At 43.4% G+C, this 24,590-nt stretch overlaps 1 protein-coding gene across 2 annotated transcripts in view; it reads left to right on the top strand.

The window, feature by feature from the left end:
* The first annotated feature begins 282 nt into the window (after positions 1–282).
* LOC118395422 (melatonin receptor type 1A-A) overlaps positions 283–24,590 on the top strand; it is a 58,510-nt gene continuing 34,202 nt past the window's right edge. The window contains exons 1-2 of one of the 2 annotated variants that reach the window (XM_035789221.2): positions 283–711; positions 808–962. In XM_035789221.2, coding sequence (XP_035645114.2) covers positions 710–711; positions 808–962 — 157 coding nt within the window. In that variant the 5' untranslated portion in view covers positions 283–709. Of the gene's footprint in view, positions 963–24,590 lie in introns of both variants that reach the window. The other variant, XM_035789220.2, reaches the window with a different exon arrangement.

Genomic DNA, 24,590 nt, shown 5'->3' with positions numbered 1-24,590 from the left:
TATGAGAGAGAGAGAGAGAGAGATTTACATGACATCTGCACATCTGTCTAAATCTTTCTGTCTCTCCATAATATTAGTAAATAATGTTATGTTATTTGAATTAACAGTGTTTTCTCTATCACAGTAATTGGAATAATTCCAATAATTGATATTACACATAATCATCACGATGATCTTAATAATAGCACAGTCGAGTCAACATCCTTATGTTGATCTTTTATTAAAAAAGGTGCATGTCACCTGTTTCTTTATTTGTGAATGAATCAACGTGGGAAAGAACAACAAAAACGTATCAGTGAACGCTTGAATAAATGAACGACGAAGTCGCTGGAAGCGAAGCCATAATTGCGAGGAGAGCTCGCAAACATGCCTCTAAAGGACCCTTGGAAACGAGTGCCGCCGCGTGCCGTCCACTGTTTTTCCCTCTTTCGGCCGCTGAGAGGCATCACTGGGCTACCACTTACCCGTCATCCAACCACGACGGGCCCACTGTAATCACATCATGTTAACATGGGAAGGTCTGAAGTTGCCTCTGAATGTCACATACCAACAATGTGATGGGGACACATGTAGCCATATAAATGTAGACGCTGACACACGAGCATTGTGACTAGAAGGTTAACCAGAAGGTTGTCTTCGGGATCTTATAACGCGCAATATGGAGAGGAGGAAAGCCACGGGAGAATAACACGGCATCCCTGTGTCCAAAATGTAGACTGCATATTATGGGACGGGCGGCACGTTTATTTCGCTAATTGGGAAAGTTACAAAATATACAATGATTATAAATGGGTCTTATCTGAACAGGTCGTCGCTGGACCCGTACGAGGAAGTGTTGAACCGCCCTCCGTGGGTGACTACAACTTTGGGGTGCTTCCTCATATTCACTATCGTGGTTGATATTTTGGGCAACCTTTTGGTGATATTCTCTGTCTACCGGAATAAGAAGCTAAGGAATGCAGGTGAGTAATGTATACTATTGTGCACGGGGTCGGAGTAGCCAAAGTAATTGTATTGTGTTTATAAACAAGTTTCAAATGGTTGTATTTGACACGACCTTGTTTTGATACATTTGAGTCTGTAATATGACAACAATAAAGGACAGGCGTTTGGGTAAAGCTATATACGCTGTTTGCGCGCACATGTAGAAATTAACTAAACAAGTAGGCTTATTTGTGCAGAATTTGTGATAGACCTACTACCTACATCGATGAAAAGCAATACAATGCACGGGTCTATCCCAATTAATTTAGTTTGAGCTTAAAGCTACGGTGAAAGTAATGATCCGGTGGCATATGGAGGTAGCTACCCGCGCGTTATAGAGGATGCCGTGCCAATGTTGGTAGCCTGATCGTATGCCCTAGGATATTATACCCCAGGCAATAACAATAGCCAAAGAGGGTCAATGAAAAATAGACTCGCGGAGATAGATTGACACGCGCCGCCCGCAGCTACTCAAGAGAATCTATAGGATGGACAGCAGTGTATTTCAGCAGACATGTGCGCCACAGGCTCTTCATGCTTAGTTTGAGTTTGCATTTCACATCCTATCAATCATGTAACTAAACTGGCATGTCTGAATGAGAACATCTTCAACTATCCGTTTTATTTTTCAATGTAAAAATTGGATTAAGTGACGGAAGATGCGTCACGTGCGCACTTTTTTTTATCAATTGGGATCGGAGTGGAGTCGGAGTGGAGCTGCTGTGTCCTGCCTATGATCACCAGATGGCAGATTGGATATAGAATGTGTTTGATATTATAATGTAGGATAATGTTGTATGTTGTACAGTGTGTATATTTTACATGTATTATAGTATTGTACTGTGACGTGGTTGTTTAACTTATGTTTGGATATTTCATGTCTTAATGATTCTATTCCAAAGTACAGTACTGCTGTAACCCTGTGATAAGAACCTACGACATTCTTGAGTGAGAAGCAATAACATACATGTCATAAAAATACAAAACATCTCTTCAGTAATAACATTGTGATTTGATAGGCTACAGATAACATGTGCGCCAGATAGAAGTTAAGCTGTTGAGAAAAGACACATTTAGTCCTACATTATTACTGACTGGTGAGTTCTCCAAATACCCAAATGGACATGCTTTGGGATCCGGTGCTGCTCTGGCCATTCAATGACAGATTGGAATTTTAGAAGAATCCACATTGTACACAGATTTGAGGGTTAGTAGTTTACTGGAATGTGAATCTAGATAAATGACAATTTTTTTTTACCCCCCAAATTACTTTTTTTCCCTTTGACCTTTCATGATATTAGTTGCGTTTGATTGACACAGCCTAGACCTAATGTCAAACGCAGAGCATCTTTTAAGTGATTTAAGAAAAATATATTTGTGCCAGTCATATTAAGACCCTCCCCCTAATGTGAAGAGTATTATTATTATTAACACTTCCTGTAATTCCTTGTCCCACCCCCCTCTCCATCCTGATTTATCATTATAATCACTTCCCTTTGATATAAACATACACACAATTACACAATCATTTGTCCTGGGTGTGAGTCTTTTAATAGTTTATACAGAAAATAGAATTGAACATTCCATCAGGTGCAGAAAAAAAATCACATATTTTTAATTTGGTGTGACATGTTTGATCACATTTTATGGTGCCCAGTCTGTGACCAAAAAAACAATACTTATTTAGGGAGCACGTCTTTGAGGACGGGAGGGATGATACATTTAAGTGCACAGAGTTCAATTGATTTAGCAAGTGCAGTCCCTCTGGGTGCATCTCAATAGTCTGACGTGGCTCCCTCTCCTCCTTCTGCGTCAATAATGGCTGCATCTTAACAGTCTAAAGTGGTGCCCACTCCTTGTCCCATGTGCTTCATTTGCACTGATCTGAAAGTCCTAATGGTAGTCCCGAATTATTAAACTGCTTCACCTGTCCAGTACAGTCCTTTCACATCAGTGCAGATGAAGGAAAGGAGACAAGTCGAGGAAGCTACTTTAGACTGTTGAGAGGCAGCCGTTGTTGTCAACTTCACAGTAGCTGGTGTCCTATTTTCTCCTTGTACATACTCACCCTAAAGTTATTCTTTAGTTTGTCAGTTATCTCCTTTGTCATTGTAGTTGCAAATCCTTGCTACGCCACTGCTGAAAACGAACGATAAATTAAGTATCTAAGATGTGCCAAATCAATTGTTTCCAGCTCAGGGCTCCGGCTAGGTATTTTGGCTCCCGAGTGGTGCAGCGGTCTAAGGCACTGCTTCTCAGTGCAAGAGACATCACTACAGACCCTGGTTCAAATCCAGGCTGAGTCACATCCGGCTGTGATTGGGACTCCCCTAGGGAGGGGCGCACAATTATGTATACCCCGGTATGGTACAGGAACGGTATGAAGGTATGAAATACCGCCCAACCCTAGTTAGAATATCTGCTTTGAATGAAACCATTTCCACTGACATGAATATCCATTCAGTCTTTTGTCAGCTTTCTACACAACAATAATTGTCTCTGTTATGATGTAATTAATAATGGATCTATGTGACAGGCTTCAATTGAGCCACGTGAAAAAATGTGGTAGCTCTCTAACACTGTTTCCACAACAGCGTTTGGCGAATACTAACATCCCTTAAGCAGGCCAGCCAGCCTGTTTCCCTGTATCCTTAGTTTTATGCCTTTCAGGAGCGTTTGCAATTTCCCTGCTCTGTTCTCAAAGATGGTCCAACTCAAAGCCCTCACAATTTTCTTTCTATTCAAGCCTCCCAAAAAAGGAAAAAACCCTACATTGGCAAATCGTATGCCTCATGGCAGCTATATTGATTGACACTTTTCCTTCGTATTTTCTAGGTCTATTGGCATGGAGTTGTCTCACCAGGCTACATCATGTTTGACATGGTTGTTATTTATGGGATGGAATGGAATGCATGTGCCGGTTCGTTTTGTCAATGTAAACACGGATTATGACTTGACTCCTCGAGCAGTCTGCGAGCTATGGATAAACCGCAGACAACCAAAGTCTGTTTGTTGATGCTGACCAAAATGGGCTTTAGTGGTATGGGAAAACTCAGGCATGGGAATAAACTGAAATAACAGAATGGGTTTGAATTCCATGCAAGTTTCCATTAACATGCATCCCAAATGGCACCCTCTCTATGCAGTGCACTACTGTTGACCAGGGCCCATAAGGAGAATAGCGAGCCATTTGGGACACTGATCATGCCTATTTTCTCCTCAGCGGATATTTAAGTATTTTGTAAAGTTCAGACAAAGTGCAAAGTCCCAATCGTGGAGTAAGGCTCATTTTGGGCATCCGGGGAACGTGGAAGCCACCACCACCTCTGCCCATGTGGCCTGCCCCTTTGCCAGTGAACGGAATGGCTGTGCCGCAGAAGAGTGTGTGTGTGTGATTGACTGCGCATTGAACTTTAATCTGAAGCACTCTCTCTCAACCCAGTGATGTTGCATTGCTTTCCATCCTTTCAGAAGCAGAATGTTGTTTGTGTGCTAAAGTTTTGAATACATGCTACATGCACGCTTGTGTGTGTGTGTGTGTGTGTGTTTGAGGTACACCAGGCACAACAACAGTGTTTACTTGTCGTGTTGTGTATGATTTAGGGCATTCAACTTGTGAGAACTTGAAGACATGACATACCTGTACAGCGCATTGGGAGAGTATTTAGACCCTTTAACTTTATCCACATTTTCTTACATTACAGCCTTATTCTAAAATGGACGAAAAAAAGTTTTCCTCGTCAATCTACACACAATTCTTTTTCTTTTTTCTACTGTGTTATTGACTTGTTTATTGTTTACTCCATGTGTAACTCTGTGTTGTCTGTTCACACTGCTATGCTTTATCTTGGCTTGGTCGCAGTTGTAAATGAGAACGTGTTCTCAACTAACCTACCTGGTTAAATAAAGGTGAAATAAATTAAAAAATAAATAATAATAATGAATATGTGGAAATTGGTTTTTAGAATTTTTGGCAAATGTATTAATTAATAAATAACAGAAATACCTTATTTTCATAAGTATACTATTTACTACTAAACACAGGTGCATCCTGTTTCAATTGATAATTCTTGAGAATAAAAAAACATTATTTAACAAAGCAAGTCAGTTAAGAACACATTCTTATTTACAATACCTGCCTAGGAACAGTGGGTTAACTGCCTTGTTCAGGGGCAGAACGACAGCTGTTTACCTTGTCAGGGATGCGAACTAGAAACTTTTCAGTTACGGGCCCAACACTCTAACCACTAGGCTACCTGCCACCCCATGTCTACCTATAGTAAATTCAACTGATTGGACATGATTTAGAAAGGCAGACACCTGTATATATAAGGTCCCAGAGTTGGCAGTGCATGTCAGCGTAAAATCCAAGCCGTGTGTTTGAAGGAATTGTCCCGAGAGCTCAGAGACAGGATTGTCTTGAGGCACAGATCTGGGGAAGGGTACCAAAACATTTCTGCAGAATTTCAGGTCCCAAAGAATACAGTGGCCTCCATCATTCTTAAATGGAAGGTTTGGAACCACGAACACTCTTCCTAGAGCTTGGTCAAATTGAGCAATTGGGGGAGAAGGGCCTTGGTCAGGGAGGTGACCAAGAACACGATGGTCACTCTGACAGAGCTCCAGACTTCCTCTGTGGAAATGGGGGAACCTTTCAGAAGGACAACCATCTCTGCAGCACCAATCAGGCCTTTATGGTAGAGTGGCCAAACGGAAGCCACTCCTCAGTAAAAGGCACATGACAGCCCGCTACGAATTTGCCAAAAAGCACTCTCAGACTCTCAGACCGTGAGAAACAACATTTTCTGGTCTGATGAAACCAAGATTAGTCAGGATCAAGGGAAAGACGAACGGAGCAAAGTACAGAGAGATCCTTGATGAAAGCCTGCTCCAGAGCGCTCAAGACCTCAGACTGGGGTGAATGTTCACTTTCCAACAGGACAATGACCCTACGCACATAGCCAAGACAATGCAGGAGTGGCTTCAGGACCTGTCTCTGAAAGTCCTTGAGTGGCCCAGCCAGAGCCCGGACTTGAACCAAATCGAACATCTCTGGAGAGACCTGAAAATAGGTGTGGAGCGATGCTCCCCATCCAACCTGGCAGAGAAGAATTAGAGAAACTTCCCAAATACAGATGTGACAAACTTGAAGCGTCATACCCAAGAATACTTATGGATGTAATCTCTGCCAGAGGTGCTTCAACAAAGTAATGAGATAAGGGTCTGAATACTTATGTAAACGTGATATTTCTGTTTTTTTTTAAAGAATTTCGGTAAAATTTCCCAAAACTGTTTTGCTTTGTCATTGTGGGGTATTAAAGTACCAGTCAAAAGTTTGGACACACCTACTCATTCCTTGGTTTTTCTTAATTTTGATTATTTTCTACATTGCAGAATAATAGTGAGGACATCAGAACTATGAAATAACACATATGGAATCATGTAGTAACCAAAAAAAGCGTTAAACAAATCAACATATATTGTATATTTGAGATTCTTAAAAGTAACCACCATTTGCCTTGATGACAGCTTTGCACACTCTTGGCATTCTCTCAACCAGATTCAGGAGGTAGTCACCTGGAATGCATTTAAATGAACAGGTATTCCTTGTTAAAAGTTCATTTGTGGAATTTCATTTCTTCTTAATGCATTTGAGCCAATCAGTTGTGTTGTGAAAAGGTAGGGGTGGTGTACAGAAGATAGCCCTATTTGGTAAAAAACCAAGTCCATAATATGGCAGCTCAAATAAGCAAATAGAAAAGACAGTCCATCGTTACTTTAAGACATGAAGGTCAGTTGATGCGGAAAATTTCAAGAAGTGCAGTCACAAAAACCATCAAGCGCTATGATGAAACGGGCTCTCATGAGGACCGCCACAGGAAAGGAAGACCCAGAGTTACTTCTGCTGCAGAAGATAAGTTCATTAGAGTTACCAGCCTCAGAAATTGCAGCCCAAATAAATGCTTCACAGAGTTCAAACATAAGCAATGGACATTAGACCGGTAGAAATCTGTCCTTTGGTCTGGTGAGTCCAAATTTGAGCTGTTTGGTTCCAACCGCCGTGTCTTTGTGAGATGCAGAGTAGTTGAAAGGATAATCTCCGCATGTGTGGTTCCCACCGTGAAGTATGGAAGAGGAGGTGTGATGGTGTGGGAATGCTTTGCTGGGGACAGTGTCTGTGATTTATTTAGAATTCAAGGCACACTTATCCAGCATGGCTACCACAGCATTCTGCGGAGATACGCCATCCCATCTAATTTGCACCCAGTGGGACTATCATCCGTTTTTCAACAGGACAATGGCCGAACACAACTCCAGGGTGTGTAAGGGCTATTTGACCAAGAAGGAGAGTGATCATCCAACCTCAATCATCCAACCTCAACCCAATTGAGATGGTTTTGGATGAGTTGTACCGCATAATGAAGGAAAAGCAGCCAACAAGTGCTCAGCGTATGTGCGTACTCCTTCAAGACGGTTGGAAAAGTATTCCAGGTGAAGCTGGTTGATAGAATGCAAAGAGTGTGCAATGATGTCATCAAGGCAACAAATACAAAATACATGTTGATATGTTTAACACTTTTTTGGTTACTCCAATTCCACATGTGTTATTTCATAGTTTTGATGTCTTCACTATTATTCTACAATGTAGAAAATAGTAAAAATAAAGAAAAACCCTTGAATGAGTAGGTGTGTCCAAACCTTCGACTGGTACTGTATGTGTAGATTGATGAGGAAGAAAAAGCAATGTCACCCATTTTATAATAAGGCTGCAACGTAACAAAATGTGGATGAAGCCAAAGGGTCTGAATACTTCCCGAATGCACTGTATGTCTATACTACAGAGTCTGATTATAGAGTCTGGTGTAAAAGCTATATATGGTCTTACAAGCCATTCGTATACTGACAAATTCATGTCTTTTCATGTATACAGATTAAGTTTCAATGATGTTTAGGTAAATCATTCAGATTCAAAATTCAAGTTCCCATGTTTGTTTTCGTTTCATGAAATGTTATTTTGGATCATCGTAGAATCCAAACCCCACTGCCCCTCCAGAGTGTGTTGCTGTAGCTCCAAGCGTAATACCTGATTTCTAAGCATATAATACGGCATTAAGTGCTTTGCGTATGTCTCCATTTGCGACAAGCGTTTACGGCCCCTAAATATCCCACTGGCTTTGTTGCTAAACCTCTTTAACGGAAATTGGTACACAGCACGGTGACGTCAAATTAGAGAGCTCAGTGAAAAAAACAAAAGACAAAATCTTCTTTTTGGAGGGAAATTGATATTTTTAATTGCAGTTTGAATTTCATCGAGAGGGGAAGACATTTTAAATCCCAATTGAACTCTGGGTCAAACGAGATTGAGGTTTGTAATTTTTGAGACCGTTCTGTTGTACTAGACACACCGAACCAACAGCAACTCTAAGGTATAAAACAGTGTTTAAAATATTTAGATTCGATTAGATAGTACTGTATTGTGTGTTTACACAGAAATGTGTATTAGGTACAAAATTTGCACTGCGTTCAAAGAGATTCCACAGCAAAAGAGAGACATGATATAGTCATAACATAAGACATACAAATTCATGAATTTATTCATATATGACACAGGTCTAGTATTCACTAATAATCTGTCAATGGACAGCTGTTTGTTCACCTCTCTGACAACCTGCTGCCCAATATCTGTCATTGGAGTGTACCAGTGTCACGCCCTGGCCATAGAGAGGCTATTATTTTCTATTTTGGTTAGGCCAGGGTGTGACTAGGGTGGGCATTCTAGTTTCTTTATTTCTCTCTGTTTTCTGTTTCTATGTTTTGGCCGGGTATGGTTCTCAATCAGGGACAGCTGTCTATCGTTGTCTCTGATTGGAAATCAAACTTAGACAGCCTGTTTTCCCACCTTAGTTGTGGGTAGTTGTCTTTGTTAGTGGCCTGTATAGCTCTAGGAAGATGCACGTTAGTTTTTGGTGTTGTTTTGTCTTGTTTTGTTGATGACATTCTTAATAAAGGAAAATGTACGCTCACCACGCTGCACCTTGGTCTGGTCATTTCTCTGATGACGTTCGTGACAACCAGACAGAAGAAGAGTCCCATTTTAGACCTGTCTTGTAAAGTTCAAGGTTCCTTTTGCTGGATGCACGTGGGAAACAAAGTATTGCCAGAATGTAGTGTATTGTATTTACATCACAAGGATTGGAATGAGAACTTATTGGCACCAGGTCAATTTGTTAGATCTAGTTGCAGCAGTCAACTTCTGTTGCTACCCAAGGTTGCCAGGTGCACAGTGTTTCCTCTGACACATTGGTGCGGCTGGCTTCCGGGTTGGATGCGCGCTGTGTTAAGAAGCAGTGCGGCTTGGTTGGGTTGTGTATCGGAGGATGCATGACTTTCAACCTTCGTCTCTCCCAAGCCCGTACGGGAGTTGTAGCGATGAGACAAGATAGTAGCTACTAAAATAATTGTATACCACGAAATTGGGGAGAAAAGGGGGGGAAAAAAAATATATATATCAAAGTGAGCTGTCATGCTGTTCCATAAAGACGTCAACACCACCTGTTTTTGAGAGACACATTCAATAGGCTTGGGCAGTATAGGGTATACCGGGGTATTTTGAAATAACAACTGTATGATTTTCAATACCGTAAAAAAAAATGAGATGTGCCAAATAAATGATCTGCAGCTCATGGCTCATGGTTTGGTAACTTGCTAGATCAGTGAGACTTGCAAGCTGATCAAGAGACTTGATCAGCTTTCAAGATCAACTCTTTTGGTTACAGCGGAGACAATCAATCCCCTCCTGAATCAACATCCCTGCTGTTAAAATTAGCATTGTGCGCCCCCACACAAAAAAGTTTACTCCGGTATGGTACAGGAATTGTATGGTATGAAAATCTAAATACTGCCAGACCATGGCACTCAATACCCAATATTACAATATTTTTTTCATTTTACCTTTATTTAACTAGACAAGTCAGTTAAGAACAAATTCCTATTTTCAATCACGGCCTAGTAACAGTGGGTTAACAGCCTTGTTCAGGGGCAGAACGACAGCTTTTTACCTTGTCAGCTCAGTGATTCAATCTATCAACATTTCGGTTACTAGACCATCGCTCTAACCACTAGGCTACCTGGCGCCCCATTACAGGCCCATGCTTACAGGCCCATGCGGTGTAGACTCCTTGCTTGGACAACAAATGGTGCAAAAATGTTTTTGATATTGGCTGTTGCATCTAATGCAAATCCCAAAAGCTCTTAAACAAAGCAGCAACAGTTCCACTCTTTGAAACAGTGTAAAGTTTGCATCCGTGAAGTGGGATGAGATGTCTGAGTCCTTCTTCCCCATCCAGGCAGCAACACATCCGGCCGTGATTGGAGTCCCATAGGCTGGCGCACAAATGGCCCAGTGTCGTCCAGGTTTGGCCGGTGTAGGCCGTCATAGGCCGTCATTTTAAATAAGAATTTGTTCTTAACTGTCTTGCCTAGTTATATAAAGGTTAAATTATCAAAATCCAGTGATCTGGTAGTATCATTAGCCCCCAGAGTTTTCACATCGGAAAAGTGCGACTGGCGCTACTTTGAGACCGGCCGGGACCCCATTTTTGACTTGGCCCGGTAGGCTCCTTCTGTAAGATCAGTGCAGCTATAGGTGATTTGAATGTGGGTTTAGTGCCACACACCAGGTGTCCACTGCTACCGTGTGTGAAATTGAACAGCGGCTGGCTGATATGTTTATTAAGTATTTGAAATCCGCCACCACTGCGAACGCCACTGCATTTGACACATTGTTACTCTCTGACACTGTTGCAGCGGAGAAGCTAGTCATTAACTACCTCCTTGAAACCCCTGTTCACATTTCTACAGAGACATTGGCACGGTGGCCGTATCGACTCTATTGTGTACATGACGCATCACTCAATGAATACCAGTAATCTGCTTTCTCATTCTCCTCTGTAGACGTTGTCCCTATCTTCTTTAGTTGCATAGCTTTCTAAGTTGGATATGTGTAACCTTGGTTGACATGCTCAAACTTTTCATGATGTCTTGTCAGTCGGAATTTCTACAAAACCGACCGCCGGGAACCAGTCTGTTACCACAGAGTTTGCCTCGCTACACTACACAAAGCACAGCTTGCCTAACAAGGGAATTGGTACCGTTCCCTCAGCATAAGAACATGTTTAAAACAGCACCGCAATGCTTCAAAACGATAACCAGAAAGTCACATTGCGATCGACATCTTTGTCAACTCTTACCAGTGAGCCTTGGCCAAAAAAGCTGCATGCTCCTGTTGATGTCCGTTGCCGCGGCGACTGACAACACTAGGAGTCAAACAGTGGTGGGGGGATAGGGCATGTTGTCAGGAGCAAGGAGGATGGTGGGTAAACTCAGGTGAGGGCCGCGGGATTGCATGACCTGGGGGTCCCATTTTTTGTTAGGAAGAAGTGGATTAGAGAGCGAGGCCTGGCTAAGCAACGTTCTCCTTAGTTCTCGTCATAACCCACTTAACATCGGCCGTAAATCAGTCTCAACATCACCTCCAGTCAACTAGGGTAATAAAAAAGGGAAAATCGTCAACTCCTCTTCAAGTAGGCTTGCCTGTGTGTGTGTGTGTGTGTGTGTGTTTGTGTGTATTTGGTATTTTATTAGGATCCCCATTAGCTGTTGCGAAAGTAGCAGCTACTCTTCCTGGGGTCCACACGAAACATGACATAATACAGAACATTAATAGACAAGAACATCTGTCTGTGTGTGTGATGTGTGTCTATCAATACACCCTGGAGCAGTGAGCAAACTTAATGAAAGGTTTGGATTGTGTTGTGTGGTTCAAATCTAATTGTATTTGTCACGTGCGCCCAATACAACAGGTATTACAGTGAAATGCTTACTTACAGGCTCTAACCAATAGTGCGGAGAAAAAAAAGTGTGTGTGTGTGTGTAGGTAAGTAAAGAAATAAAACAACAGTAAAAATACATTTGAAAATAACAGTAGCGAGGCTCTATACAGACACCGGTTAGTCAGGCTGATTGAGGTAGCATGTACATGTAGGTATGCATATATAATGAACAGAGAGTAGCAGTAGCGTAAAAGAGGGGTTGGTGGGTGGTGGGACACAATGCAGATAGCCCGGTTAGCCAATGTGTGGGAGCACTGGTTGGTCGGCCCAATTGAGATAGTATGTACATGAATGTATAGTTAAAGTGACTATGCATATAAGATAAACAGAGAGTAGCAGCAGCATAAAAGAGGGGTTGGGGGGGCACACAATGCAAATAGTCTGAGTAACCATTGGTTACCTGTTCAGGAGTCTTATGGCTTGGGGGTAAAATCTGTTGAGAAGCCTTTTCGTCCTAGACTTGGCACTCCAGTACCGCTTGCCATGTGGGAGTAGAGAAAACAGTCTATGACTGGGGTGGCTGGGGTCCTTGACAATTTTCAGGGCCTTCCTCTGACACCGCCTGGTGTAGAGGTCCTGGATGGCAGGCAGCTTTGCCCCAGTGATGTACTGGGCCGTACGCACTACCCTCAAGTGCCTTGCAGTCGGAGGCTGAGCAATTGCCGTAACAGGCAGTGATGCAACCGGTCAGGATGCTCTCGGTTCAGTTATAATTCTGCTGTTATCATCACTCCTTTGGGGATGGACGGAGGGGGGAGAGAGAGAGGTAGAGAGAGACTTAATAGAAAGGGAGGGATACAGAGGCATTTCATCTGTGGAATTTGTTCATTGAAAATGAAAATAGAGCACTTTTCTGGGCCCCTATTATTTAGCCTATTCCGTTCCCACTGGGCACAGACGTCAATTCAGCGTCTATTCCTTGTTTGTTCAAACATAATTTCATTGAAATGGCATGGAAGCAACGTTGATTCAACGAGTGTGTGCCCAGTGTGTTGCTGTTTATAGGGCTCCCGAGTGGCGCAGCTGTCTAAGGGACTGCATCTCAGTTCTAGAGGCGTCACTACAGACCTGGTTTGATTCCAGGCTGTATCACAACCGGCCGTGATTGGGAGTTGTCACGAATCCCACCTCGTCCTGTTCGGGTGGCGCTCGGTGTTCGTCGTCGCCGGCCTACTAACTGCTACCGATCCCCTTTTCTGTTTCATTTAGTTTTGTCTGATTAGTTTCACCTGTTTCTTGTTTGGGTTTTGTGTTGGGCCCGTCGGCTTTTGTGCGGGCTTGTTTTTCTGTTTATGGTGTGTCAATATTTTGTGGATTCCATTTTTTCCAAACAGTTTCGTCCTGTTTGTTGGACTGGGTCTTCATGCACCCTTGTGTGTGTGGTGTGACAGTCTCTCTGTTTTTTGGAAGTAAAAGATCCACATCTTTGCACAACCCTGCTCTCTGCGCCTGACTCCTCCACTCACTACTTCTAGAAGCCGTTACAGGAGTCCCTAGGGCGGCGCACAATTGGTCCTGTGTCAGGGCTTGGCCTGGGTAGGCCTTCATTGTAAATAATAATTTGTTCTTAACTGACTTGCCTAGTTAAATAAATGAAATACATACAGTTGAAGTCGGAAGTTTGCATACACCTTAGCAAAATACATTTAAACTCAGTTTTTTTTTTTTTTACAATTCCTGACTTTTAATCCTAGTAACAATTCCCTGTCTTAGGTCAGTGAGGATCACCAGTTTATTTTAAGAATATAAAATGTCAGAATAATAGTAGAGAGTGATTTATTTCAGCTTTTATTTATTTCATCACATTCCCAGTGGGTCAGAAGTTTACACACACTCAATTAGTATTTGGTAGCATTGCCTTTAAATTGTTTAACTTGGATCAAACGTTCTGGGTAGCCTTCCACACGCTTCCCACAAAATAAGTTGGGTGAATTTTGGCCCATTCCTCCTGATAGAGCTGGTGTAACTGAGTCAGGTTTGTATTCCTCCTTGCTGTCACACGCTTCTATTGGATTGAGGTCAGGGCTTTGTGATGGCCACTCCAATACCTTGACTTTGTTGTCCTTAAACCATTTTGCCACAACTTTGGAAGTATGCTTGTCATCATTGTCCATTTGGAAGACCCATTTGCGACCAAGCTTTAACTTCCTCACTGATGTCTTGAGATGTTGCTTCAATATATCCACATAATTTTCCACCCTAATGATGCCATCTATTTTGTGAAGTGCACCAGTCCCTCTTGCAGCAATGCACCCTTGCAACATGATGCTGCCACCCCCGTGCTTCACGGTTGGGATGGTGTTCTTCGGCTTGCAAGCGTCCCCCTTTTTCCCTCCAAACATAACAATGGTCATTATAGCCTAACAGTTCTATTTTTGTTTCTTCAGACAAGAGGACATTTCTCAAAAAAGTACGATCTTTGTCCCCATGTGCCGTTGCAAACCGTAGTCTGGCTTTTTTTATGGTGGTTTTGGAGCAGTGGCTTCTTCCTTGCTGAGCACCTTTTCAAGTTATGTCGATATAGGACTCGTTTCATTGTGGATATACAGTGGGGAGAACAGTATTTGATACACTGCCGATTTTGCAGGTTTTCCTACTTACAAAGCATGTAGAGGTCTGTAATTTTTTATCATAGGTACACTTCAACTGTGAGAGACGGAATCTAAAACAAAAATCCAGAAAATCACATTGTATGATCACATTGTATGATTTTTATGTAATTAATTAGCATTTAATTCCATAAAGATGGCCTGGGCTATAAGAAGATTGCCAAGACCCTGAAACTGAGCTGCAGCACGGTGGCCAAGACCATACAGAGGTTTAACTGGACAGGTTCCACTCAGAACAGGCCTCGCCATGTCGCCATGTCGACCAAAAAAGTTGAGTGCACGTGCTCAGCGTCATATCCATAGGTTGTCTTTGGGAAATAGACGTATGAGTGCTGCCAGCATTGCTGCAGAGGTTGAAGGGGTGGGGGGTCAGCCTGTCAGTGCTCAGACCATACGCCGTACACTGCATAAAATTGGTCTGCATGGCTGTCGTCCCAGAAGGAAGCCTCTTCTAAAGATGATGCACAAGAAAGCCCGCCAACAGTTTGCTGAAGACAAGCAGACTAAGGACATGGATTACTGGAACCATGTCCTGTGGTCTGATGAGACCAAGATAAACTTATTTGGTTCAGATGGTGTCAAGCGTGTGTGGCGGCAACCAGGTGAGGTTTACCAAGACAAGTGTGTCTTGCCTACAGTCAAGTATGGTGGTGGGAGTGTCATGGTCTGGGACTGCATGAGTGCTGCCGGCACTGGGGAGCTACAGTTCATTGAGGGAACCATGAATGCCAACATGTACTGTGACATATTGAAGCAGAGCATGATCCCCTCCCTTCGGAGACTGGGCCGCAGGGCAGTATTCCAACATGATAACGACCCCAAATACACCTCCAAGACGACCACTGCCTTGCTAAAAAAGCTGAGGGCAAAGGTGATGGACTGGCCAAGCATGTCTCCAGACCCAACAATTTCAACAAAGGACACTGGGCGGACCCCTGGTAAATGTAGTCTCTTATGGCCAATCTTCCAATGATATGCCTACAAATACGTCACAATGCTGCAGACAACTTGGAGAAACGATAGAAAGGGCAGGCTAATTCGTGGCGCTTTCACAGCCATATAAGGAGACAATGGAAAACAGAGCCTCAAAAATCCTGCTCATTTCCTGTTTGAAGTTGCATCGTGGTTTCGCCTGTAAGATCAGTTCTGGGGCACCCACAGATAATATCTTTGCAGTTTTGAAGACGTCAGAGTGTTTTCTTTCCAAAGCTGGCAATTATATGCATAGTCGAGCATCTTTTTGTGACAAAATATTGCGCTTAAAACGGGCACGTTTTTTTTATCCAATAATGAAATTAGCGCCCCCCTAGCTTCAACTGGTTAAGGCAGTGCTGGAAAATGATGGTGGCCACACAAAATTATTGACACTTTGGGCCCAATTTGGACATTTTCACTGTACTCACTTTTGTTGCCAGAGGTTTAGACATTAATGGCTGTGTGTTGAGTTATTTTGAGCGGACAGCAAATTTACACTGTTATACAAGCTCACTACTTTACATTGTAGCAAAGTGTCGTTTCTTCAGTGTTGTCACATGAAAATATATACTGAAATATTAAAAAAATTGTGAGGGGTGTACTCACTTTTGTGATATACTGTATATATATATATATATATATATATATATATATATATATATATATATACGTCTCTCTGTCTTCAATACTCAAGTACCCTTTTCATTTTCTTTATCCCCCACCACTTCCTTCCTCTTCATTATCCCTGACCTCTTCCTTCCTCTTCTTTATCACCCATCTCTTCCTTCCTCTTCATTATCCCTGACCTCTTCCTTCCTCTTCTTTATCCCTGACCTCTTCCTTCCTCTTCTTTATCCCTGACCTCTTCCTTCCTCTTCTTTATTCCCCACCACTTCCTTCCTCTTCTTTATCCCCCACCACTTCATTCCTCTTCATTATCCCTGACCTCTTCCTTCCTCTTCTTTATCCCCACCACTTCCTTCCTCTTCTTTATCCCCCACCACTTCATTCCTCTTCATTATCCCTGACCTCTTCCTTCCTCTTCTTTATCCCTGACCTCTTCCTTCCTCTTCATTATCCCTGACCTCTTCCTTCCTCTTCTTTATCACCCATCACTTCCTTCCTCTTCATTATCCCTGACCTCTTCCTTCCTCTTCTTTATTCCCCACCACTTCCTTCCTCTTCTTTATCACTGACCTCCTCCTTCCTCTTCTTTATTCCCCACCACTTCATTCCTCTTCTTTATCCCTGACCTCTTCCTTCCTCTTCTTTATCCCCCACCACTTAATTCCTCTTCATTATCCCTGACCTCTTCCTTCCTCTTCTTTATCACTGACCTCTTCCTTCCTCTTCTTTATCCCCAACCACTTTATTCCTCTTCTTTATCACCCACCACTTCCTTCCTCTTCTTTATCCCTGACCTCTTCCTTCCTCTTCTTTATCACCCACCACTTCCTTCCTCTTCATTATCCCTGACCTCTTCCTTCCTCTTCTTTATTCCCCACCACTTCCTTCCTCTTCTTTATCACTGACCTCCTCCTTCCTCTTCTTTATTCCCCACCACTTCATTCCTCTTCTTTATCCCTGACCTCTTCGTTCCTCTTCTTTATCCCCCACCACTTCATTCCTCTTCATTATCCCTGACCTCTTCCTTCCTCTTCTTTATCACTGACCTCTTCCTTCCTCTTCTTTATCCCCAACCAATTTATTCCTCTTCTTTATCACCCACCATTTCCTTCATCTTCTTTATCCCTGACCTCTTCCTTCCTCTTCTTTATCACCCACCACTTCCTTACTCTTCATTATCCCTGACCTCTTCCTTCCTCTTCTTTATCACCCATCTCTTCCTTCCTCTTCTTTAACCCCCACTACTTCCTTCCTCTTCATTATCCCTGACCTATTCCTTCCTCTTCTTTATCACCCATCTCTTCCTTCCTCTTCATTATCCCTGACCTCTTCCTTCCTCTTCTTTATCCCTGACCTCTTCCTTCCTCGTCTTTATTCCCCACCACTTCCTTCCTCTTCTTTATCCCCCACCACTTCATTCCTCTTTATTATCCCTGACCTCTTCCTTCCTCTTCATTATCCCTGACCTCTTCCTTCCTCTTCTTTATTCCCCACCACTTCCTTCCTCTTCTTTATCCCCCACCACTTCATTCCTCTTCATTATCCCTGACTTCTTCCTTCCTCTTCATTATCCCTGACCTCTTCCTTCCTCCTCTTTATCACCCACCACTTCCTTCCTCTTCATTATCCCTGACCTCTTCCTTCCTCTTCTTTATTCCCCACCACTTCCTTCCTCTTCTTTATCCCCCACCACTTCATTCCTCTTCATTATCCCTGACCTCTTCCTTCCTCTTCTTTAACCCCCACGACTTCCTTCCTCTTCATTATCCCTGACCTCTTCCTTCCTCTTCTTTATCCCTGACCTCTTCCTTCCTCTTCTTTATTCCCCACCACTTCCTTCCTCTTCTTTATCCCCCACCACTTCATTCCTCTTCATTATCCCTGACCTCTTCCTTCCTCTTCTTTATCCCTGACCTCTCCCTTCCTCTTCATTATCCCTGACCTCTTCCTTCCCCTTCTTTATCCCCCACCACTTCCTTCCACTTCATTATCCCTGACCTCTTCCTTCCTCCTCTTCATTATCCCTGACCTCTGCCTTCCTCTTCTTAATCACCCACCACTTCCTTCCTCTTCATTATCCCTGACCTCTTCCGTCCTCTTCTTTATTCCCCACCACTTCCTTCCTCTTCTTTATCCCTGACCTCCTCTTTCCTCTTCTTTATTCCCCACCACTTCATTCCTCTTCTTTATCCCTGACCTCTTCCTTCCTCTTCTTTATCACCCATCTCTTCCTTCCTCTTCTTTAACCCCCACCACTTCATTCCTCTTCATTATCCCTGACCTCTTCCTTCCTCCCTTTTATCCCTGACCTCTTCCTTCCTCTTCTTTATCCCCCACCACTTTATTCCTCTTCTTTATCACCCACCACTTCCTTCCTCTTCATTATCCCTGACCTCTTCCTTCCCCTTCTTTATCCCCCACCACTTCCTTCCTCTTCATTATTCCTGACCTCTTCCTTCCTCTTCTTTATCACCCACCACTTCCTTCCTCTTCATTATCCCTGACCTCTTCCTTCCTCTTCTTTATCCCTGACCTCTCCCTTCCTCTTCATTATCACTGACCTCTTCCTCCCCTTCTTTATCCCCCACCACTTCCTTCCACTTCATTATCCCTGACCTCTTCCTTCCTCTTCATTATCCCTGACCTCTTCCTTCCTCTTCATTATCCCTGACCTCTTCCTTCCTCTTCTTTATCACCCACCACTTCCTTCCTCTTCATTATCCCTGACCTCTTCCGTCCTCTTCTTTATTCCCCACCACTTCCTTCCTCTTCTTTATCCCTGACCTCCTCTTTCCTCTTCTTTATTCCCCACCACTTCCTTCCTCTTCATTATCCCTGACCTCTTCCTTCCTCTTCTTTATCACCCATCTCTTCCTTCCTCTTCTTTAACCCCCACCACTTCATTCCTCTTCATTATCCCTGACCTCTTCCTTCCTCTTCTTTATCCCTGACCTCTTCCTTCCTCTTCTTAATCCCCCACCACTTTATTCCTCTTCTTTATCACCCACCACTTCCTTCCTCTTCATTATCCCTGACCTCTTCCTTCCCCTTCTTTATCCCCCATCACTTCCTTCCTCTTCATTATCCCTGACCTCTTCCTTCCTCTTCTTTATCACCCACCACTTCCTTCCTCTTCTTTAACCCCCACCTCTTCCTTCCCCTTCTTTCTCCTGCTTTTCCTCCCTCTTTCAGGGGCTGTATTTTAATCATTTACAATATAATACAGTGCAAACCTCTTTCTGCTTGAAGTGCACTGGGGATGACGCAATTTGGCGGGCTCAGTATATCCTAATGCTCGTCCGAGGGGAACCGTGCACAACTTATGCATATGCCGGGTCAGAGTATAAGAGATGTTTTGAACACACGCACCCACACTTGCGCCATTGCGCAAAATGATATGCAGCATCATCGAAAAATTCAACGTTCAGGTTCTGCTACCATTTATGTCAAGCCTTCTACACATACGATTTGATACAGACGTTTGTTAAATTCAACGTATGCACCACACTGAACAAATGCACCACATACAACTGCCTCTAACACGCAATGTTGCAAGGCAAACCCAGCGTTCCGTTGGAAATGAATGTACTTCTGGTGTCTCCCCTCTGATGCGCCTGTCTGTTTTCCCAAAAGAGCTTGGGCATGATCCACTTATGTTTGATCCCACTCTCTCCCCCATCCCATCAGACTAAGCCAAGTATGAGTGGGCTACCTTACAGGCAAAAGGGGTTGCAATGATGTCATTCTAACATATTTTGTGACATCATGGGCAGGTTTTATATGCTGATTCTGGAGACCAGAAGACCAGATTACAACCAGGTAAAGATTTATTTATCTGTCAACTCTATGACCAGGTAACCGATTTACAACCAGAAAATGTCATACATCGCGTGACACATTTTTGAATTCTGGTTAAACTCAGGAATCTGAAAAAAAGGAGATATTACTACATTAACTTTGGAACTAGTGAACCGATGTATCATAGATGAACGTGAACAAGAGACCCCCAGCTTTCAGAGTAATACGCCTGATTCACTACGTATGTCCCAAATGGCACCCTATTCTCTAGTGAACTTCTTTTCACCAGCGCCCATAGGGACTATATAGGGAATAGGGTGCCATTTTGGGACAAACCCATAGTCGATGATAGACACACAGGCACTTGATGATAGACACACAGGCACTTGATGATAGACATGTAGGCACTTCTTTAATATCCACTGTGAACACTTTGTCCCCTTCAAGCTTTATGTGAACGCTGACCAGCATTTCCTTGTGATTATTACTGTAGATTAGCAGGGTCACCCTGTATCCTCACTATGTTCAGTTACACTTATTATAATCAAATCTCACAGAAGTAAGAGAGAGAGAGAGGGGGGTAGAAAGTTGGAGAGAGTAAGGTAAAGAGAGAGATAAGGAAAGGTAGAGAGAGAGAGGATGAAGACAGGTTGAAAAAGACAGAGAAAGAAGGAGAGAGAAACAGACAGTGAGAGAGGGATGGAAGGAAGGAAAACAGCAGGACATGTAAGCAGAAACCAGCAAAGGATGACAGGACGTGATGAAACATTACTGTTGTCTTTGTGTGCAGGAGGAAAATAGCAAGAGAGGAATACAAGACAGGCCAAAAAAAACAAAATAACAATCGTGTCTGATGCGCCTCTTTATTTTGGGCAAAAGATTTGTTGAAAATGATAAAGTATCACGATGCTCAAAGTGTAATTACAGAGACAAAACTTTTATCAAATGGGTTTTTGTGCTCAGCAGATTAGAAAGAAAGCCAATTCCACCCCAAGGCAAGATGCGTTCCATGTGATAAAACAATTAAACGTTTGTTTTTTTCTTCTAGGGGTAGGATCAATTACTGTACCTGGGTTTTCAGCAGCGGTTGGAATCCAAATGACTTTCCAATGATTTTGTTCTGAAAATAAACATTATTTTACTAGAGCCACGCTCCTATAACTTGAGCCATAGAGGACCAGCGAAAACCACGTAGTTGTGAACTGCCAAGATAAGCCGATTAGCTTACCCGTCCTCGTCACACGATATGCCAATATCACCCTATACGTTTTCAATAGCCACTCCATTGAACTGACCAAGCGCTAATGGCTTGTATTGTTGTGGCACACCATGCATCCCAAATGGCAACCTATTCCCTACGTAGTGCACTACTTTCCCACCAGGGCCCATAGTAGTTGCACTGTGTAGGGCATAGGGTGACATTTGGGATGCAGGGCATTGTGTCAACGACCGCAATTGCACTTCACAGTACTGTATGTGCCACTGTGGTGACAGGGCCATCCATGCGTCAGAGGACATTAGTGACAGCTTCTCCCATAGGGCAGTATACATTCCCTTGTATGGATGGATCTTAGGGACAAGTATGCACCCCCTCTGACCTCTCCTCCATTGTCATTGTCACATAGTGAGGAACTTTAGAACAGCTAGTGGCTCCTAGTAACAGCCTATTTTTACAGTAAATGCATTAATGAAGCCTAAATTAATGCATACATGTATTTGTATTTGTTTTATTTAACCTTTATTTAACTAGGCAAGTCAGTTAAGAACAAATTATTATTTACAATGACGGCCTACCGGGGAACAGTGGGTTAACTGCCTTGTTCAGGGGCAAAACGACAGATTTTTACCTTGTCAGCTCAGGGATTCGATCCAGCAACCTTTCAGTTACTGGTGCAATGCTCTTTCCACTAGGCCACCTGCATAATGAATTGTGCTACATATAGAAAGTGTGAAATAGGAGCAGATTGCGTTGCCAAACTGCCAGATTGTGTTACCTCCAGTATGTGTACTGTATGTCACAAACTGCACATCTCTTGTATAATTTTATATATATATATTTTTTTTTAGAATTTACAATTGCCGTGCAAGCTCAGTCCATCAGAGGATGGAATACTAACTTTCCATTTGCTAACGCTAACGTGTAAGGGGGTGCAAATGGCTTTCCTTCCAAGCAGTATGTTTTCTTTTAACAGGCCATAAACAAACTCTTTGAAATGCTTCTCAACATGAATTCATCAATTTCATAGACTTTCTAATCCGTTACAATCTCTCTCCTCATGCCTGGCTGCTCAGCCCTTGTCCAAGCCAGCTAGTCTGAGAGCCCCCACCGTCAGGGCCATTTGGGCACAGTCCAAAAAAAAAGTGAAAATGATGCAGTAGGAAATAGGATGATCTCGCCCATAAACTACCCTGACATCCGACACTCGGCCGAGCCGTATTTTCTCAGAGGCCTTGAGCCCGTCAGAAAGCACCTTTTGGATGTGTTATGAATCCAAAGGATTCCGTGTTAATGCGGTGGTGAAGACAGCCTCAGATTTGTCCATGATTGATATCACCTGTGGTATTATAGGGGGAAATATAACATTGATAAGCAGGGCTGCTGAGAGGTTTTGACGCATCTTGGCAGTTGGAAGGTGGGTGCATGGCTGCTGTGTGTGTGTTTGTCAGAGACTACTCTCTCCCCGGTGGAGCGGACGAGGTTCACAGATATTTTCCCTCTGTCAGAAACCACACCTTTGCTGTGGTTACCTAGTGGGTTACCCCACTTTTCATTCTGCTGCTCGTAACAGAAGGAAAGAGAGAGAGTGAAAGAGAGGAAGAGTTGGCTGGACCTCCAACCGGTGCAGAGTCAATGTGGAGGCTATATACAGGGGGTACCGGTGCAGAGTCAATGTGCGGTGGCACCGGTTAGTCGAGGTAATTGAGGTAATATGTACATGTAGGTAGAGTTATTAAAGTGACTATGCATAGATAATAGCAGCAGCGTAAATTTGATAAGACGTTCAGGAGTCTTATGGCTTGGGGGGTAGAAGCTGTTTAGACTTGGCGCTCCGGTACCTAGACTTGGCTCCCTGGTACCGCTTGCCGTGCGGTAGCAAGTCTATGACTTGGGTGGCTGGAGTCTTTGACAGTTTTTAGGGCCTTCCTCTGCCTGGTATAGATAATTTGAAGGGGCTGGAGCAGTTTGGCCTTGAAGAATGGGCAAAAATCCCAGTGACTAGATGTGCCAAGCTTATAGAGACATGCCCCAAGAGACTTGGAGCTGTAGTTGCTGCAAAAGGTGGCTCTGCTAAGTATTGACTTTGGGGGGTGAATAGTTATGCATGCTCAAGTTCTCTTTTTTTGTCTTATTTCTTGCTTGTTTCAGAAGAAAAAATATTTTGCATCTTCAAAGTGGTAGGCATGTTGTGTAAATCAAATGATACGAACGATACGCTTGTAGTCAAAATAGGAATAATGCCAAGGGAGGTGAATACTTTTCCAAGCCACTGTAGGTGTTCCTTTTGCCCAGGTGTGAAAGTGCAGTGTGGAGTGCAATAGAGATAGCATCATCTGTGGATATGTTGGTGCGGTATGCAAATTGGAGTGGGTCTAGGGTTTCTGGGTTAATGGTGTTGATGTGAACCATGACCAGCCTTTCAAAGCACTTCATGGCTACAGATGTGAGTGCTACAGGTCGTAGTCATTTAGGCAGGTTACCTTAGTGTTCTTGGGCACAGAGACTATGGTGGTCTACTTGAAACATGTTGGTATTACAGACTCAGACAATGAGAGATTGACACTTGCCAGTTGCTCAGCACATGCTCGGAGTGCACGTCCTGATAATTCGTCTGGCCCTACGGTCTTGTGAAGGACCTGTTGACCTGTTTAAAGGTCTTACTCACATCGGCTGCGGAGAGCATGATCACACAGTCATCCGGAACAGCTGATGCTCTCATGCATGTTTCAGTGTTACTTGCCTCGAAGCGAACATAGAAGTTATTTAGCTCGTCTGGTAGGCTCATGCCACTAATCTTTCCAGTCTTTTAGGTCATTTGAAGCAGCAGGTAGTCAGCAGGTTGTCACCGTCAAAAACAACGTCCTTTGAGAGCAATTCTGAGATATACATTTTGCGCAGACTGAGCTGGCGCTTATGAGGCGAAATAGTACTAGAACTGCCCGCTTCCTCCTTCCTTCATGACCTACACGAGGTAAAATAGAGCCAAGCATAGCAACGGACACTTTGGTTCATTACCTAAGTTCTAGCAACAGCCCTAGATCTCACCGAATCCCATTGTGAAGCAGGGGGTGGACACTTTTTGGCAGGGGGACACTATTTGGCATGACAAGCCCTGAGTCTAAACCCCTCCCTGTGCAACTGGGTGTTGGACATCCTGGCAGGCCGACCCCAAGTGGTGAAGGCAGGCAACAACGCCTCCTCCACATTGATCCTCAACACGGGGGCCCCACAGGGGTGCATGCTCAGTCCCCTCCTGTAGCCCCTGTTCACCCATGACTGTGTGGCCACGCAAATCGTCTCCAACTCAATCCTCAAGTTTGCTGACGACACAACAGTGGTAGGCCTGATTACCAACAACTATGAGACAGCCTACAGGTGAAAGCCCCACACATCAACGGGGGCACATGGAGTGCCCTCCAAAACATATATAGCCCCGGATGTCACAAGAAGGCCAAGAAGATCATCAAGGACCTCATCACCCCAGCC

Source organism: Oncorhynchus keta, chromosome 16, assembly GCF_023373465.1.
Source record: "Oncorhynchus keta strain PuntledgeMale-10-30-2019 chromosome 16, Oket_V2, whole genome shotgun sequence".
Taxonomy (NCBI): Eukaryota; Metazoa; Chordata; class Actinopteri; order Salmoniformes; family Salmonidae; genus Oncorhynchus; species Oncorhynchus keta.
Note: the sequence above shows the minus strand (reverse complement) of the source record. Positions and strands in the feature narration are given on the sequence as shown.